The sequence below is a fragment of the Crocodylus porosus genome, unplaced genomic scaffold, assembly GCF_001723895.1.
Source record: "Crocodylus porosus isolate Cpor-Errol unplaced genomic scaffold, CroPor_comp1, whole genome shotgun sequence".
Lineage (NCBI taxonomy): Eukaryota > Metazoa > Chordata > Crocodylia > Crocodylidae > Crocodylus > Crocodylus porosus.
Window position 1 is genome coordinate 33,772,279 of NW_017728948.1, and position 17,746 is coordinate 33,790,024.

At 40.8% G+C, this 17,746-nt stretch overlaps 1 protein-coding gene across 1 annotated transcript in view; it reads right to left on the bottom strand.

Moving 5' to 3' along the window:
- Positions 1-17,746, bottom strand: part of DHX15 (DEAH-box helicase 15) — a 95,975-nt gene that overhangs the window by 25,238 nt on the left and 52,991 nt on the right. Inside the window, exons 6-9 of the mRNA XM_019552719.1 lie at positions 15,387-15,554; positions 3,570-3,656; positions 1,298-1,447; positions 982-1,090 (exon numbers count right to left, since the gene is read on the bottom strand). Of these exons, the coding sequence (XP_019408264.1) occupies positions 982-1,090; positions 1,298-1,447; positions 3,570-3,656; positions 15,387-15,554 (514 nt within the window). The remainder of the gene's footprint in view (positions 1-981; positions 1,091-1,297; positions 1,448-3,569; positions 3,657-15,386; positions 15,555-17,746) is intronic.

Genomic DNA, 17,746 nt, shown 5'->3' on the forward strand with positions numbered 1-17,746 from the left:
CTGGGGTTGTTTGACCCCAGTACTCTTTCCTGCCACGGCAGGGGGTCAGACTTGATGATCTGCTCAGGTCCCTTCCAACCCTACTAACTATGAAACTATGTAAAGGTAAAATCTGCTGCTTGCTCTGTTTTTTGTGGGAAACGGAAAACCCAGATCTCTGCCAATCAACAGGTCAGCTGGTAATATCCCTCCATTCCTTTCCTGGAAAAAGCTGTTTAAGAAAAGCTTGAACTAATGAGAGGCTTTTGTTTTCCTGAAGGGCTGAAAAACACTGTTATCAACTCCCTGCTGGGTTGGTCAGGAGCAGGATGTGCATTGGGGAGAGAAACTCCTCCCTAATCATAACTTTCTGCCCAGGCCTGGTCCCACTCCGCCCTCCACTCAGCACTGCAAGAAGCAGGGGTGCTCTAGCTCTCCCCAGCTTCTAGCCTAAGCTACTAAAGGCATGTGCTTGCATTTTATCAGTCCAGAGGGAATGTCTGTGCATATGTAAACCAGTTCAACCTAGCCAGGTTAGGCTAACCTTCAAAGACTAAGTCAGTTCAGGCTCAGGCTTTTGGAATGTCTGTCCCCAGCAGATATGCCAGAAAGCGTGCATTACATTTTAAAACTGTCAGCCAATGTTATTTACATATCACTGTTAATTGATGTGCAATTAGACTGTATCATCAATGTTTTAAATAATAAAACTCACTAACAGAACCAATAGATTTTCCAAAGCATAGCTTTTTGCCTTATCCTATTTAGTTTACAGAAAGTAGATACAAAAGGGTAAAAGTACTAACAATCAGGAGAACAGGAGATATCCCTTTTAGAAGACTGCAAAAACCATTCAAATTCAAAAAACAAAAAAGGTTAGCTCATATTATTAATTACTGCATACATAATATTATTGAAATAAAAGTTTTCTGACGTCATAAAGTTGCTGCTTGCAGAAGTAAAACCACAAAACATTTTCAAGAAAACTGATAAAATACATACCTGGAGGATCCATAAAATCAAAGTGTACCAAATCATCTATACCAAGTTTCTTCAGCTGCAACACCACAGATCCCAAGTTGGACCTCAGAATTTCAGGGTAAGTGTTGTCCTGGCAAAGAGATATATTATTTCCATTTTGCTTGTAAAACCATTTCTTCCCCATCAACCTTAAATAAGGAAAACTGATATTTGATTTAAAAAAAAAAGTTGCGACTGCTTTGACAGAAGTAATCAAACTTAGGTGGGTCTACAAAGGGTTTTATTCCATGCCTCCCCAAAAGCTAAGCCAAATTAATTTTTATGTAATTAATCCTACCTGCATTTCAGTTTTGTAGGCTTTCTCTGTATACAGTCGAAAACACTTGCCTGGTCTAGTACGACCAGCACGGCCAGCTCTCTGCTGAGCAGATGCTTTACTGATGGCAGTCACCAAAAGAGACTCCACTCTAATGCGGGGATTGTACACCTATGAAGGAGTCAGAAGCAGAGGTAAGATGGAAAAAAACAAGAAAAAAGGAAAATGAGTAATGTTCACACAGAGGAAAAGGCCACACAGAAAATAAAGGCTTTAGACAAGGGTTCTGAAACTTAAATGAATTGGCAGAGTAGATGCCTCTGGATCCAGCCCACAGAGCTTCTTGCCACAGCTACTATGTTGGCATAGCCAGGGAAACATGCCTCATCTTAACCCCTGTTGCCAACTGCCACTGATTTTAGTGATCAGCAGCAATTAGAAACACTACATTTGGGGTGATGTTCACCTTAGTGCTTCTTGTATCAAAACAGCAGCCCCAGTAGCCTCCCAGACAGGAGGTGTATGGTGGTGGTAATTCCTTCACTGTCAGCAGTTATGGTCAAAAGCAAGGTCAGATTACGTATTTATATAAGGTAAATGTTTGACAAACATGCTTTAGCTCTAACTTTTTAAAACATCCCTGGTTAGAAGCAGTGCAGCTGAAAAGAGAATTCTGGCTACACCTACAATGGGAGTGTTAACAGAGGTCCAAATACATTCAGTTCCCTTAAAAGGGATGCATGCTTTCTATTCATTTGCTCATGTCACTCAGACTCCAAGTTCTTTTTAGAACTACTGCATTTTTAGATCAGATCATCCTGAAAGGACTAATGGCTTAAATTTTTATTGTACCATCCTAAAAACACTCCTGGCTCTCAGATCATGTCATGTGTAAAGGAAATATTCTCAATGTAACTACTAAGCTGAATAATCAAGAACTGGAATGTCTGGGAAAATAAAAACCCAACATTAAAAGCTATAAATGCAACTGCACTGGTGATTAAACAACTCATCCCCCACAAAGGAATCAGCAAATCAACACTGTGGGTACCCTCTGTGTTGAGAGAGATATTTCTGACTTACACACATGAAACATTCCAATACTTTGATACGTCAGCTTTAGATTAATAAGCCACAGGTACAATCCTGCTATACCCAAGGGAACATCACTGAACGTTTTGTGTTTTTAATAGTTTCAAATAGTTTACTGCTTATTATTTCAAAGTTGGCAAAACAGAGAAATAAAATGACCAATTCAGCAATTTGATTCGTATGTTATTTATGACTGCATATAAGGGATTTCTGTATTTGTTCTTAAAACAAGCACATTGAGATTTCAAAAACATATTAACTTACGTTGCTTAAACATTAAAAAATAATTTCTCGGCTTGCAACCAGACAGACAATGACAACCCACATTTCAAAAGATAATGAACAATATTTTCTAAAGGAGGAGGATCAGACCAAGCTAGAACTTTCACTTCTTCTCACCCTTAAAGTTGACACTTAACAGTAATTCTTCTTATGACTGACTATATTCAATAGGTCTGTAAACTCTCCTTCAAAATAGTCTAGAATATTTAACAAAGCCTTAACATTAACAACTGAACATCACATTACAAGTTTTGTTGTAGTAACTAGTTCTCTTAATCAAACCACACCTATTGTGCCCCCTCCTCACCCTGCAGGATTGCACCTGTCCTGCATTTCTCAGGTTCACCAGCTATCCAAGGGTAAACACAAAAATCATATTACCAGTACAGGGCTTGTCTACACACAAAAACCATTTGGGTCTCTGTGATCACTTAGTGTGGACACATACTGGGGAAATGGATTTAATCCAGAGGGTTATTCATGCCCAACTTCATTCTGGAGTAACTTTCATGCTAACTCTTAGCTCATTTTGCTCTATGGCTCAGGTGCAAAGGAAAAAAAAATATAACTGAAACAAATGAGAACTGTAAACACAAAATCCTGCACTGACACAAATGACACTATAGAACAGAGAAAAGAATGAGTGGAAACGGGTCTAGCTTTTACTTGTACAAGCAAGAAGAGAGATTGACACAGTCAAAGTTTCACACTTTTACATGAGAGAATGGATCCATGCAAGGCAGTACTTTGCAAGATTATCTGCTCTTGTTCAGACTATTAAAATTGGAACTAAAAAAAATTTCACTTTTTTCCATTTAGAGAGAGAAATCTTTACAGAAAGGTGTCTGTGAAAAACAGATTCTAAAACATTTTTTATCAAGGAAAGCAGAAGTTTAGGTTAATACATCAAACATTTTACCTTTTGCTTAGCAAACCCAGGATCAATCACAAATACAACACCATCTATCGTTAATGATGTCTCAGCAATATTAGTGGATACAACAACCTGTTGAAGAACAAGAACACGCAAGTCAAAACACAGATTCTATAGTAAATACAAACCACTTAAAAACATACAAGTCGGCTATAAAGGGAATAATAATTCAGACCCCAGACACACACTCATTTGGTGGCACAATGGGATCTGATCCCAACTATCATGACTCCTGCTGTGCCACATCTGCATGGCAGAAGGTGATATTTTTAGGATCAGATCCTAATCGCACCCTTTCTTCAAGCTGGCAAATTTAAAGCTAGATGCCAGTAGTTTAGTGCTGGGCCCCGACAAATGACTGACCACCTGCCCCAGTCCTGGGTAGTTTTGAGCCCCCAGCTGATTCAATCACCTGACTGTCAGCATTAGGATGGGGTGCTAAATGTTCCGTTTATGATGCCATATAAACAAGCCACAAAGATGTTTCAAGTAGTTTGTGGAATATCTGTGTGGTTGGTTTGTCATTTTACAGAATCATAAATCAGCTGCATGTGTAGTATGTACTATTTATGGAGCAACTGACACCATAATTGCACCTTAAATGTAACATGTGCTAGGCCAAACTGTCTATACACAAACATCATCTCACATTTTCTTAGCAGTTTTTCTGGTTATGCCACATTATCACTACCTGGTTAGAGCTATGATGTAGGACCCAGGCATAAATCAGAGAAAGAACGAGAGGGGTAGGATGGCTCTGTGGGCCACATCCAGCTCATGGGGCCTATTTCTGACTCTCCCGCAATAGGCCATTATTTTAAAAGGGTAGACATCACAACTACCTTCACCCCTTGCCCTTCTTCTGAATGGAAGTGTTGGCAGCTAAAATGCTTTGGGCCGAACTGAACACTGTCAATGTGCCTTAGATATGCTGTAAGCATACCTAGCAGATCTGGCATCTCAGAAGACTAAGGAATGGGAATACTATTTATAAATCCCAAGAAGTTTTAGACATGAATCAAGAACCAAGATGTTTTGGTCAGAGAAGATGGCTGGACCTCTTGGCATCTACAACAGAACTTTAGGTGTCTACATAAAATAACAGTAAAAACATAAGGATCTATGGACTCCCAGGCACCTAAGCCCTTACAAAGGATTTCTGTAGCTAGGTTACTTGGATTGGAGATGCCTAAAAGTTGCAGTCTGGGCACCTACTGCAAGAGTTAGAAAAAAAACCCACTTAAGTTGTCATCTAAACAGAATAACTATAAACCACATCAGAGAAGTATTCAAACAGGTAGAGAAACTCTCAAATGGCCAACTATAAAAAAAATATATAGAACAAGATGTATACTGTATTGACTTGAATACAAAATGAGGGTTCCCCCCCCAGGTGGCATGGGGAAAATAAGCCCGTTGCCTTATAAATCACATACAAAGAAAACCTTACTAAATACACTATCATTAAACCAAAAGCAGCATATGCTCAACAATGGAAACCAACTATGAAGCTGATTAAATGCAGCCAACACTGAGCATGACTATAACAACACATGGCCCACACTGGGCAAACATACGGATGGGAACCTGCAAAAAAAATAGTTTAGTATAGCCTATTTGAATAAGATGCATGGTAGTCTTATTCAGATGTCCCATTAAGTGCAGTCTCCCTCATCTGACTTCCCCACCCCCCCCAAGTCACGGTGAGCCACAACACTGCATATAGTTCACCCAGAATCCCTCTGTCACCCCTTCTCTCAGCCTGGCACATATGATTAGTGTGGCCCCAATGAAATGAAGCCAGACCAGGTTGCCCTGCACCTCAACTACTTAAACATTTTTGGAGCATCCCTGGACTTGTGACAAGAACACCAGGTTCCAGTCATGAGTGAGGGCTAATTAGGCACAGGGGTTGTGTGTGGTGGAAGGGGTATTTGGAGTACACACAGACACATACACTGAACAGCGCTGAGCTATGGGGTCACTGTGGAAATGCTGTTGACTCTGGCTTTATACTTCTAGGTGCCAAAGTGCTGCTCAAAACTGTGTTTATGAAGTTCCTATATTAGAACTTGCAGCAGTTTCAATAAATAAAAAAGGTAGCATACATCAATTCTGGGTGGATTAAGTGCATGGATACTAGATACAAATTGCTACAGCCATGTTTACATTTCAAAGTTATTATTTTCAATATTTGCTCCTCACTTCCACATGTTTAAGGAAAGCAGTGAGGGGAAGTGACTGCAAAAGGAAAAAGCTGGTGGGCAGTAGAGAGCAAAGGAGCTACCTGACCCCTCAGATTTGTTTTTCCCTGCTGTAGCAGTGGAAAGGGACATATTCAAGTTCCAATGTCCAACAATTAGATTCTATACCTGGAAAATGATTTTTAAAATGATAAGTTTTCCATATACAAAATCTAATTATTGGGGCAGTCATCTTATATTCAGGATCATCTTCTATTCAAGTAAATGCAGTTAAATGTAAATGGTCCTTTTCATTTGTGAATCACAAAACATTTGATAAATGTTAGTATTCTCTCCTTTTTATTGATTAAAAGCTTGACAAATTAGGATTTGTCCACAATCACAGCACTCAGTGCCTGGCTGGGTTTATAACCCCAGTCCAATTCCCCATTCTGTTGCCCTAATCACTTCACTAATTACATTTGTCTGCTACTCATTATACCAATTCATCTGTTTCCAACAAGATTTCTAGAGAGTCTGGGCTTACATAACTGCCAATACAGAATCAAAGTGATAACCAGAGTGAAAAATATTTATGCAATGAACTGAAGCTGTATCATGTTACAGCAAGAAACATACTATTACAGAACAGCTCAAATAGAAATGAACACACTTCATCCGGAGGTAATCCATACAAATTAGGCACAAAGATAAAAGCTTCAAGCACATCAACACAATTAAAGTAAGTGCTGACAGAGCAGCTTGATCCATTTTCATAGAAATGCTATAAATCATTTAAATTGTAAACTAAACAGTAGTGTGCCTTTGTTAAAAGGCTACTTGTTTCACATTTGGGAAGCAGACATACCTAATTCAGCTTGCTATTCAATAAATAATGTGATCCATCCAGGCCTAACCTTTCTAGCTCTGCAGATGTGTTGCAAATCTAAGCATGCCCACATGAACAGTTCAGCTAAAGAGTGGATGCCCTTGCATCTACATACAACACAGTGAAGTACTGCCCTTGCCAGCCTGCTGTCATTAAGGCATCTCCCTGATGAATGGCTGATGAAATCATCTTGCTGCTTTGTGTTCAGTCTACAAATGTCCAGTAACAGTTTGGGTACTTCACACAATCTTCAGAAATACCATTTGTGCAACATGTATTGAACTTTTTCAGGTATATGGGAACATAGCAACCCTTTCCCTCAAAGCCATCATATTGGTACCTTTTAGAATAAGAAAGGTCCCTGAAGGGTAATTACACACTTAATATTAGCAATGATCTGAATAGTTATTATACAATATGCAAAAATCTTTGAAAAAATGTAAACAGAAGTAAAATCATGAGTAGTTGTTATGAGGTTAAAAAATTACATTAAATTATTTATTGATAGACTTTAAGATTAACAATGGTCATGTTCTTCCAGAAGTAGTTAACTTGATATTTAATAGCCCAATACAATGAAAGACAAATTTAACAAGTTATTTTAAATATTATATATGTATATATAATGGGTTTAACCAGTGCCTCCAATGTATCTGAAACAGTTTAAGATAATAAAACTCAATCTGGGGTTTTAATTCTGGTAAACTCTTCCATTTAGAGATGTTAAATTGCTAAAAGCAGGACTTCATGACTTGACTGGAATTCTTCTATTTACACCAAGCATCCTATTCAAGTTTTAAATAAGCACTTGAGATTAAATACTGAAACATTCAACTAATGAAATGCTAAGTACTCTGTGATGGCCTGTACAACACCAAGTTGGGAAAGAGTTAACAGGCTGCAAGAGCCTGCCTGCTTAACCAGCTCCATCCTGCAACATACTCATGCAAGCTGTTGTGATAATTCAATTGTTACACCTGCATGATTCTAGAACAGTATAAATATAACTAGCTTCATTTGTAGTAAAAGTTGTAGTGATTTAGCTAACTTGAACTTCCATGCGCTAATAGCATTACATCAAAGCAGCTCCTCCCAACTTTTAAAGCAGCTAAGGTGTACACTTGTCCTTATTCCTAGTCTGTCTCCATGTGTTGACTTCAGCATCACTAATGTTGTGCTTCTTCATAAAAGAGTGGTTGTCAAAGTTTTAAGTTTGACTTCTTTATTAACTAAATTTACAAAAAAAATTGAGAGAAATAGAAGTTGGATTCCTTACCTGTTAAGGTAAGTATTAATTTGGTGAAGTATTAATACCAAACATTTCTAAAGTTATTAGATTGTGTCCATTTAAAAGGAATGGAATTATTATTATGGCTGTTATGTTTATTCACTTTTTAAACCCAAAATACAGCAACGATTGTAGAGTCTCACTTTTAAAGAGTTACTTAAGTGTTTTTAAAGTATTTAATGGATTTTAAATGAAGTAGAAATAGTTATGTCTTGGAAAAGTATAACATGATGGCACCCAAAAAGGACAACTTCTTTAAAAATGAAGTTGTTTTCAGATATCTTAAAAGCATCTTGAGGAAAAAAAAAATCAAGTATTAAAGGATCTAGTAAGACACAATTATTAGAACACTAGGTAAATAAACTGAAGACCTGCTTAAGCAGCCATGGTAAAATAACAATCGTGTCAGAGTTTACAAAACTAGACATTCTTTTAAAAGCCCACAGCTTTTATGTTTACCAAGATAATTTCAAAATGTGAACCAAGTATAAGGAGGAGACAGAATTAGCCTCCACACAGCCTGAAAGAGCTCAAATGTGACCCAATTCCTGTCATCGATTAACAATGTTTACTTTCAATTGTGTATACTGCTTGTGCACATTTTTAAAAGCACACCATATAGAACTGGCTAAAAAACAGCAAGAATGTGTGTACATGGCAGAGGTCTTGTTACTTTAAGAGCTAAAGTACTTTTCTGTGAAATCCAGTACTCTACCAGGTGGTCCCCAGTAGTATCAAAAGGTAAAGCGACAACTTTGATCAGCATTCTTGGCCACGGTCCTGAAAAACAGATTTCCAGACCCATTGTGAGTTGGGGGGACAGACAAATAGCTTCTGTCAAAACTAGGGAAACGGAGGATCTTTCCTTGTTAAGGCATCTTCCTTCATAGACTAGGAAGAAAAAGAATGGCTTATTCTGGCTCACTTGAACCTAAGCAAGCAAGTCTTCTTAATCCTAAATTTCAAAGTGCCCTGGAGAAGTAGTTAGTTTTGTCCAAAAGATGGGAAGTAAGACAGCCAAAAGTATTTAATAAGTCAGCAGAAATACCAATAATGACTGTACCACAGCAATTGGTATAAAATGCTAAATGGCAAAAAGATTTAGCACTTCCCATTCAGCATTGCCCATGAAAGCTAAAAGTTGTGTGCCCCCATAAGAGGGGTTTTTTCATCAAAGCCGCTAGCTTCTTGTTAGCTAACCTCAAGCTGCATCTTGGTTTGAGCATTAGTCACTAATACAGATTTAGAAGTAGAATATAGTAACAACTCTAGTGAAAGTGTTCAGATAAGAAAAGAATACATTTATTCTCCTCAATACTGTATTGGCTATGCAAGAGGCAAAACAAATCTACTAACATATTTCTGTTGCTGAAGTAACTACAATTCAGGTTACAGAGATCCGTTCCATAATGTTCTATTTTTATGTACTGATTTTAACTTTCTAAGTTAGAAGCATAAATTTTTATGCCATATTTTGCCCACAGTTTATTCCTTTCTAGCCTGACAATCCTTTTTGTGGCACAAAACTTACTTAAATAAGGCAAGAGACGGTGCCTTCTTCTTAGTCAATCCTCAGCACCGGCTTTATCAGTTAAGACCAGCTGAATGCTCCATATCTGCATTTGCTACCCACTTATCAAGAGAAATAGACACTGCCTGTTTTGAGGCATGCTACATTTTAAATATAAATAAAAATGTAATGAAATACAAGGCTGTAAGTTGTTCATCACTAAGAAGCAATTTCATTCATTCAAGTCATTTGCTAAAACAATCTTGTTGCAGCATTAGTTTCATGATTTCAGAGTGTGTGCTTTCTGCAATCAACTAACTTCAATAGGAAAAAAGGATCATTTCACTAGATTTAATAAGTGATTTATTCACCCAGAACATTAAGTTGTCACTAGTATTCAACATACATTATACTGCAGAGAAAAGGCAATGATCAAGGAACAAACCCTGCCTAGAGCACATAAAATGACTGAGATTTATCTGACCTTCAAAGTCTTCTGTTCAACTTTATGAATGTGCAGTTTAACAATGCTGACCTTGTGAAGGAACACCTTGAGAGGCTGGACACCTTCAAGTCAGCCAGCCCTGACAATCTACACCCCAGGGTACTGAAGGAGCTGGCTAGCATCATAGCTCAGGATCTTCAAGAACTCCTGGCACTCTGGCGAAGTGCCCAAAGACTGGAAGAAGGCCAATGTGGTGCCTATCGTCAAGAAAGGGAGGAAAGTGGATCCAGTAAACTACAGGCCCATCAGCCTGACCTCTATCCTGGGGAAGGTCTTAGAAAAGATTATCAAAGCAGCATTCTTAATGGACTGGCTGATGGCAACATCCTGAGGGATAGCCAGCATAGGTTTGTTGCGTGTAGGTCTTGATTGACCAATCTCATTTCCCTTTATGACCAGGTGACCCATCACCTGGACAAAGGAAAGGAGATTGATGTTGTATATCTTGACTTCAAAAAAGCCTTCAATCTGGTATCCCACAATCGCCTCTTGGCAAAACTGGCCAAGTGTGGCCTCGGGTCCACCACAGTCCGCTGGCTGGGGAATTGGCTCCATGGTCGGACCCAGAAACCGGTGGTCGATGGAAGTCATCGTCACGGTGCCCTGTGACCAGTGGGGTCCCTCAAGCCTCTGTCCTTGGATCTATATAGTTCAACATTTTCATTAATGACGTGGACATTGGAGTCAGAAGCAGACTGGGAAGTTCACTGATGATACCAAACTTTGGGGTAAAGCACCCACACCTGAGGACTGGGGGGTAATTCAGGCTGACCTTGGCAGGCTCAGGAAATAGGCAGATGAGAACCTGATGGCGTTCAACAACGAAAAATGCAAGGTTCTTCACCTTGGGAGGAAAAGCCTGCAGCATCTTTTTAGGCTTGGCAGTGCTACACTGGCTAGCAATACGAACGAAAGGGACTTGGGGGTCATGATTGACCACAAGATGAACACAAGCCTTCAGTGTGATGTTGCAGCTACTAAAGTGACCAAAACGCTGGCTTGCATCCATAGATGCTTCTCAAGCAAATCCCAGGACGTCATTTTCCCATCGTACTCGGCCTTGGTGAGGCCGCAGCTGGAGTACTGCATCCAGTTTTGGGCTCCGCAATTCAAAAAGGATGGAGAAGCTTGAGAGAGTCCAAAGGAGAGCCACGCACATGATCAGAGGTCACGAAAACAGACTTTACGACAACAAGCTGAGACCTACGGGACTTTTCAGCCTGAAAAAGCGCAGACGCAGGGGCGATATGATGGCCACCTGTAAGTTTATCGGGGTGTCCACCAGGATCTGGGGGAACGTCTGTTCTGAGTGCCCCAAGGGATGACGGGTCTAAGAGTTGTAAACTCCTGCAAGACCGTTTCAGGCTGGACATAAGGAAGAATTTCTTTACTGTACGAGCCCCCAAGGTCTGGAATAGCCTGCCATTGGAGGTGGTTCAAGCACCTACTTTGAATGCCTTCAAGAGAAAATTGGATGTTTATCTTGCTGAGATCCTATGACCCCAGCTAACTTCCTGCCCCTGGGGCAGGGGGCCAGACTGACTCAATGATCTTCTGAGGTCCTTTCCAGCCCTGATGTCTATGAAAGTCTACGAAACCTCCTGCTCAAAGCAGAACCATTCCCAACTAGATTATCTTAAAAAAAAAATCTCTAAGGATAGAGATTTCACAGCATCTATGGGTAGCCTGTTCCAGGGCTTTACTATCCTCCTAGTGAGAAAGTTGTCCCTAATATCTAAACTAAACTTCCCTTGCTGCAACTGGAGACCATTGCTCCTTGTTCTCTCATCTGCCACCACTAAGAACAGTCTAGCTCAGGAGTGGATGATTTACTGGGCTGGGAGTTTTGGTGAGCTGTCATGGACTGAGGCAGCACCCCCTTCCTCCTCCAACAACTCACCAAAATTTCTTAATTAGTATAGTAGCAGACCGGTCCAGAGACACTGGATGAAGTGGGTGACCAGGGTGTCCACAGAGACTTGCCTAGGACCCCCATGGACAGGGTGCCCTCAACTGGGTACATGGGATGGTGCTGAGGGTGGGCAAGGAGTGGCATGCAGGAGCAGGATTGGCAGGTCGGGTAGTGACAGGATAAGACCAGGACCCAGCACAGAGCAGGGATGCATCCCCAGCACGGCCCTGGCCTCGTGCTGTCACTGCTCCGTAATCCTGGTCCTGCTCGCCCCACTGACAGACAACTCCCCACACACCCCTAGCTCCATCTACCCGGCCAAGCACACATTGTCTGCTCTCTTTCCTTCCTATCTTCAGGATCCTGAACTCAATCATCTTGTGCTGAAGTCAAAGTATATCATGTCCATTGCTTTCCCCGCATCCACATAGAAGGCAATCAGATTGGTTAGGCATGACTTTTCCTTGGAGGAGCATGGTTTCACCAAGTGCTTAGAAATAGATTCCTTGATGACTTGCTCCATATTTTTTGTAGGAACTATAGTAAGGCTGACTGGACTGTTGTTCCCTGGATCCTCCTTCTCTCTGTCTTAAAGATGGACACTATATTTGCCCTTTTCCAATCATCTGAGACTTCCCGCAATGAGTTTTCAAAGATAAGGGCCAGTGGCTCTGCAATCACATCAACCAACACCTTCGGCACCCTCAGACATGCTGAATCCAGCCCCATGGATTAGTACACATGCACCTTTTTTAAATAGTCCCTAACTTGTTCTTTCACTACTGAGGGCTGCTCACCTTCCTCTCAACTGTTCTGTCTCGTGCAGCAGTCTGGGAGCTGACCTTGCCTATGAACACAGAGGTAAAACAGGCATTGAGTACTCCAGCCTTTTCCTCATCATCTGTCACTAGGTTGCCTCTCCCATTTAGTAAGGGACCCACACTTCCTCTTCTTGCTGACATGCTTATAGAAACCCTCCTTTGTTATCCTTCACATCCCTTGCTAGCTGCAACTGCAATTGTGCTTTGGCCTTCCCGATTCCATTTCTGCATATCCAAGCAACATTTGAATACTCCTTCCTAGTCATCTGTCCAAGCTTCCACTTCTTGTAAGCTTCCTTTTTGTGTTTAAGCTAACTGAAGACTTCTCTGCTAAGCCAAGCTGGTCACCTGTCATACTTGCTGGTCTTCCTGTACATCAGGACAGTTTGTTCCTGCACCCTCAGTAAGGTTGCTATAAAATACAACCAGCTCTCCTGGACTCCTTTCCCCCTCAGATTGGCCTCCCAGGGGATCCTGCCCATCAGTTTGCCAAGTGAGCTGAAGTCTACTTTTCTGAAGTCCAGGGTCCTTACTCTGCTGCTCTCCTTCCTTCCTTTTGTCAGGACCCTGAACTCAGGTCATTTCGTGGCCGCTGCTGCCCAACTTGCCATCCATTTCTACATCCCCCACCAATTCTTTCCCGTTTGTGAGCAACAGATCAAGAAGATCATGGCTCCTAGCTGGCACTCCAACACTTGTACTAGGAAGTTGTTCCCAAGACTGTCAAAAAACTTCCTGGATTGCTTGTGCACTGCTGTGTTTTGTCCTCCCAGCAGATGTCAGGGTGACTGAAGTCCCCCATAAGAACCAGGCCCTGTGATTTGGAAACTTCCACTGGTTGTCTGAAGAAAGCCTCATCAACCTCATCCTCCTGGTCTGATGGTCTACAGCAGACACCCACCACCATATCACTCATGTTGCTCTTCCCTCTAAGCATAACCCAGAGACTTTCAACAGACCTATCTCCAGTTTCACACTGGAGTGCTGAGCAATCATACAGCTCTTCTACCTACAGTACAACTCCTCTTCCTCTTCTCTCCTGCCTATACTTCCTGAACAGTTTGTACCCATCCATGACAGTACTCCAATCATGAGAGCTACCCCACCAAGTCTCTGTCATTCCACTTGCTGTTTGAAGAAAGCCTCATCTGCTTTGTCCTCCTGGTCTGGTGGTCTACAGCTAGGGTGACTATATGTCCTGTATTGGCCAGAACACTCCTGGATTTCAGAGGCTGGTCCCGGGCAGCCACTGAAAATTAGAACTAGAGTCTGGCGTGCTGGTCATGGGATGCAGAGGCAGAGCAGGAGGAACTGGGAAATAGGCAACTGCCGCCAGCAACTGGCGAGGAGGGAGGGAGGCAGCTACAATTTCAAATAGTCCCATAAGGTCACCCTATATATAGCAGACACCCACCACCACATCACCCTTGTTGCTTTCCCCTCTCATCCTAACCCAGAGACTTTCAACAGGCCTGTCCTCAAGTTTCATATTGTACCTCTAAGCAATCATCCTGCTCTTTTACATAAAGAGCAAGTCTTCCTCTTCTCTCTTGCTTGTCCTTCTTGAACAGTTTGTACCCATCCATGAGGAGAGCTTGAGGGTCCCGGATCTCTTAAGCCTCCGCAACAGAGGGCTGAGACAGCAAGGAATAGGAGATGCCCTGTTTACCAGGACACCCCTTACAGTAACTAGGAACAACAGCCACAAACTTACAGAGAACAGATTTAGGTTAGACATCAGGAAGACCTTTCTTATGGTAACGGTTGCCAAAATCTGGAATGGGCTCTTCTCTCCTCCCTTGGGGGTTTTTAGGAGGAGGCTAGACATGCACCTGGCTGGGGTCATCTCACCCCAGCACTCTTTCCTGCCCAGGGCAGGGTCCCTTCCAACCCAAACATCTATGAATCTGACAGTACACTTTTTGCTCATCATAGCCCACACCTTTCTTGTCATCTAAAAAAAGCCAGCAGACCTTGCCTTGAAAGTAACAGATTTGGTTTCTGATGAGAGCTAATTCCAGAATCAATGTCCCCTAACTGAAAATCAAGATAAAGCAAGCTTTTGACCTTTTGCTTCATGAGAGATTTGTCTTCTCTAAGCTCAACTTAGGACACCTGCACTATGGTTTCACAGATGCACCACCCCAAACTCCACACCAAACACTGTTCCCAAAGCAGGTTGGGCCCAGCATGTGCCAGAATTGAAAGCACCCAGGACTCATCCTTCCCCACCTCACCAAGTAAGTGTAAAACCAGTAAGGTGGTCAGTCCCTTAACTAGTCATCCTGCCTGCATTTCAACAAACAGGATTCTTGGGGTCCAGTATTTCACAGGATTTGATCTGCCATGGGAGAGCATTTTTGATTCAGAGTTTTAATTTTAAAACATTCAGAGCTTTTACAGGTTAAAAAAAAGTGCTCTGAATAAAATGTGTAAACAAAGTCAGTGGATACTATCATACACTGATATAATTTGAACTCTTGACATTATTAAAATCTTAATTTGAGAAATATTTGACAAAGAAATATCGTACAAAACTGCTACCAAATAAGATTTAGACCAAATTTTCTACTTTCAACCATCCAAATGTATTTAAGACTAATAGCTGAGACGCATTATATTTCAATTACCACTGCAAGTACTGTGATACGTTGGAGATTGTCAAAACACAAAACATTTTGCTGCTATTGATACCTTTCTTCCTATTGCTCCATTTTGTTTTTTTGGAGGGGGAGGCTCAAAGATCCTTTGTTGCTGCTGTGGTGGAAGAGTGGAATATAATGGAATGATTTTGATATCACCAACTTCGGGACCCAAATCATCAATTTCACGCTTTATTCTCTTACAGGCTTCATCAATCTCCTATAAGGCAAAGACAAAGGTTAAAAAAACAAACCATGAAAACCAAAGGATTTCATTTAAGAACTCGGCATGGCAATTAAGCTACGTCCAACCAGACGATAAAAACAAGCTTGGGTGTTTGCTGAATTTCTAGTCAAGTTTCCTCAACAGTCCAAGATATTGTAACTTTTACACTCTAATGAACATATAACAACCTTATTTACATTCAACACACTTTTTCTTTTAGTCATGTTTTCTAATTAATTCTCTACAAATTGTACTAAAATTGAAATCTTTCACCCAGGAATATTAAAATGCACTCATGACCTTTTCAATTTTCACAATCTAAAGGAAATTGATGTGCAAGATATTTTAAATAAGCCAATTAAGCTTTAATGTCACGTATCACTAATGCAATTATATGGAAGATTTGCTTCATTGTACCTAATGAGAACAAACACCTTTACAGTATAAACATGGATGCTCAAGAACCAGACTTAACTCCATCCTGCATTTTTCTAAAATTCCCCCGAACTTAAGGAAAAAATGCATCAATAAACTATTCCAAATTAAGGCTAGGATGTATCTTGTGGATTTCTATCATAAGATTACCCACATAATCTGACACTACAGACTGTATCACAATGAGCTACTGAAAATATTTAACCCTATCCATTCACTTACAACTCAGTTTCATTTCAGAAATGAGCTAGATGTAAAATAAGTGACCTCTAGTTATACAAATGATTGATTAAAATAGAGAAGTACCACAGCAAAACTTTAAGCCAGTAGCTAATACGCTAACATTCTCAGACTAGAAACTACAATGCCTCCTATTGGCTTTACTGAAAATGGTACTATTAACCATAGAGAAATCTGCAAACAACCCATTGCTGCCTGCCCCATTACTCTGTCCCTGCCCCCCTATTATCTGCAGGCAGTAGGGGGAAGAATTTAAGATGGTCCTCCAAAAATTAGATTCTATGCATAGAAAATAATAATACATTTATAACTTTTCTATGCATAGAATCTAATTGTTGAGGAGCTGCCGCCTTAAATTCAGGGTTGTCTTGTATTGGGGTAAATGCATAAATTCCTCTCAACTATAATCTTTGAAAAAACATCCTTTAAACTAAAAAAGTAAGCAGGCAAAAATTATTCATCAGGATAAAGAAAAATAAACATATTGCAGTTATAGCTTTAAATGAAACTTATGATAGATACTCTGCACTAAAGTGTTTTTAATATACTACTGATCAACAGTGGCTCAATACTTATGACTCAAACATGAACTGATTATTTTACAGTATGGTTAATGCCAATGTAGACCTAACAAAACACAAACTTTGCTGGCTTGCCTGCTTTCCTTTGACAAAGTACCATTTGGTAACACAGACCTTAGCTTCAAATACGTTATAAATTCAAGTGCACCAAGTACTTATGATGATTTTTTTCCCAACAAAGGTAAACTTTACAAACAAATCAAGTATTTAGCTCACTTAAATGCCTTGAAGAATCTGGACTGAAATGCCCCTATTGGTATATTCATAAAAGAATAAATTCAAGCCTACATCAGCAGTTGGCAACTATTTTCCAGAGTCAAGCCAGAATGGTCCAGCATGAACCCAAGACAGACTGGTGCTAAGACTTGGCCGCCTGCTTCTCCCTGCTGCCTGGCTGCAGTGCAGAACGGGTGAAGCTCCCACTGCCCAGCAGTGTGCAGTGTGATGTGACATGGACAAACCCCCCCACCACCGAAGACTAGCTGAACAAACTGGATCCAATGATTCCACAGAATGTAGGCTGCTTTCCCTTGCTCTAAATGTTAGAAATCGGATACATCGAAGAACCTGAAGCAATCTAGCCCCTGCATTCCTCTAAACTTGCTAAAAAGGAGGCTTACACCCAATGGAAGGAAGGAAGGGGTTATCACCAGAGAGGGCTATTCTGTAGTTGCTCAGGGATGTAGGGGGGTAGTTAGGAAGGCCAAGGCAGAGATGGAACTGGGGCTAGCTTCCCAGATTAAGGACAATAAGAAGTTCTTTTTTAAATACGTAGGGGGTAAAAAGAAGGTCCTGAGTAATGTGGGGCCCTTCTTGCAGGACACCATGGGAAACTTGGTCATCACACCAGACGGCAAAGCTAACACGTTTAACGATATCTTTGCCTCCATCTTCCTAAGTAGGGACCAGAACAGCCACCTCCCTGCTGGG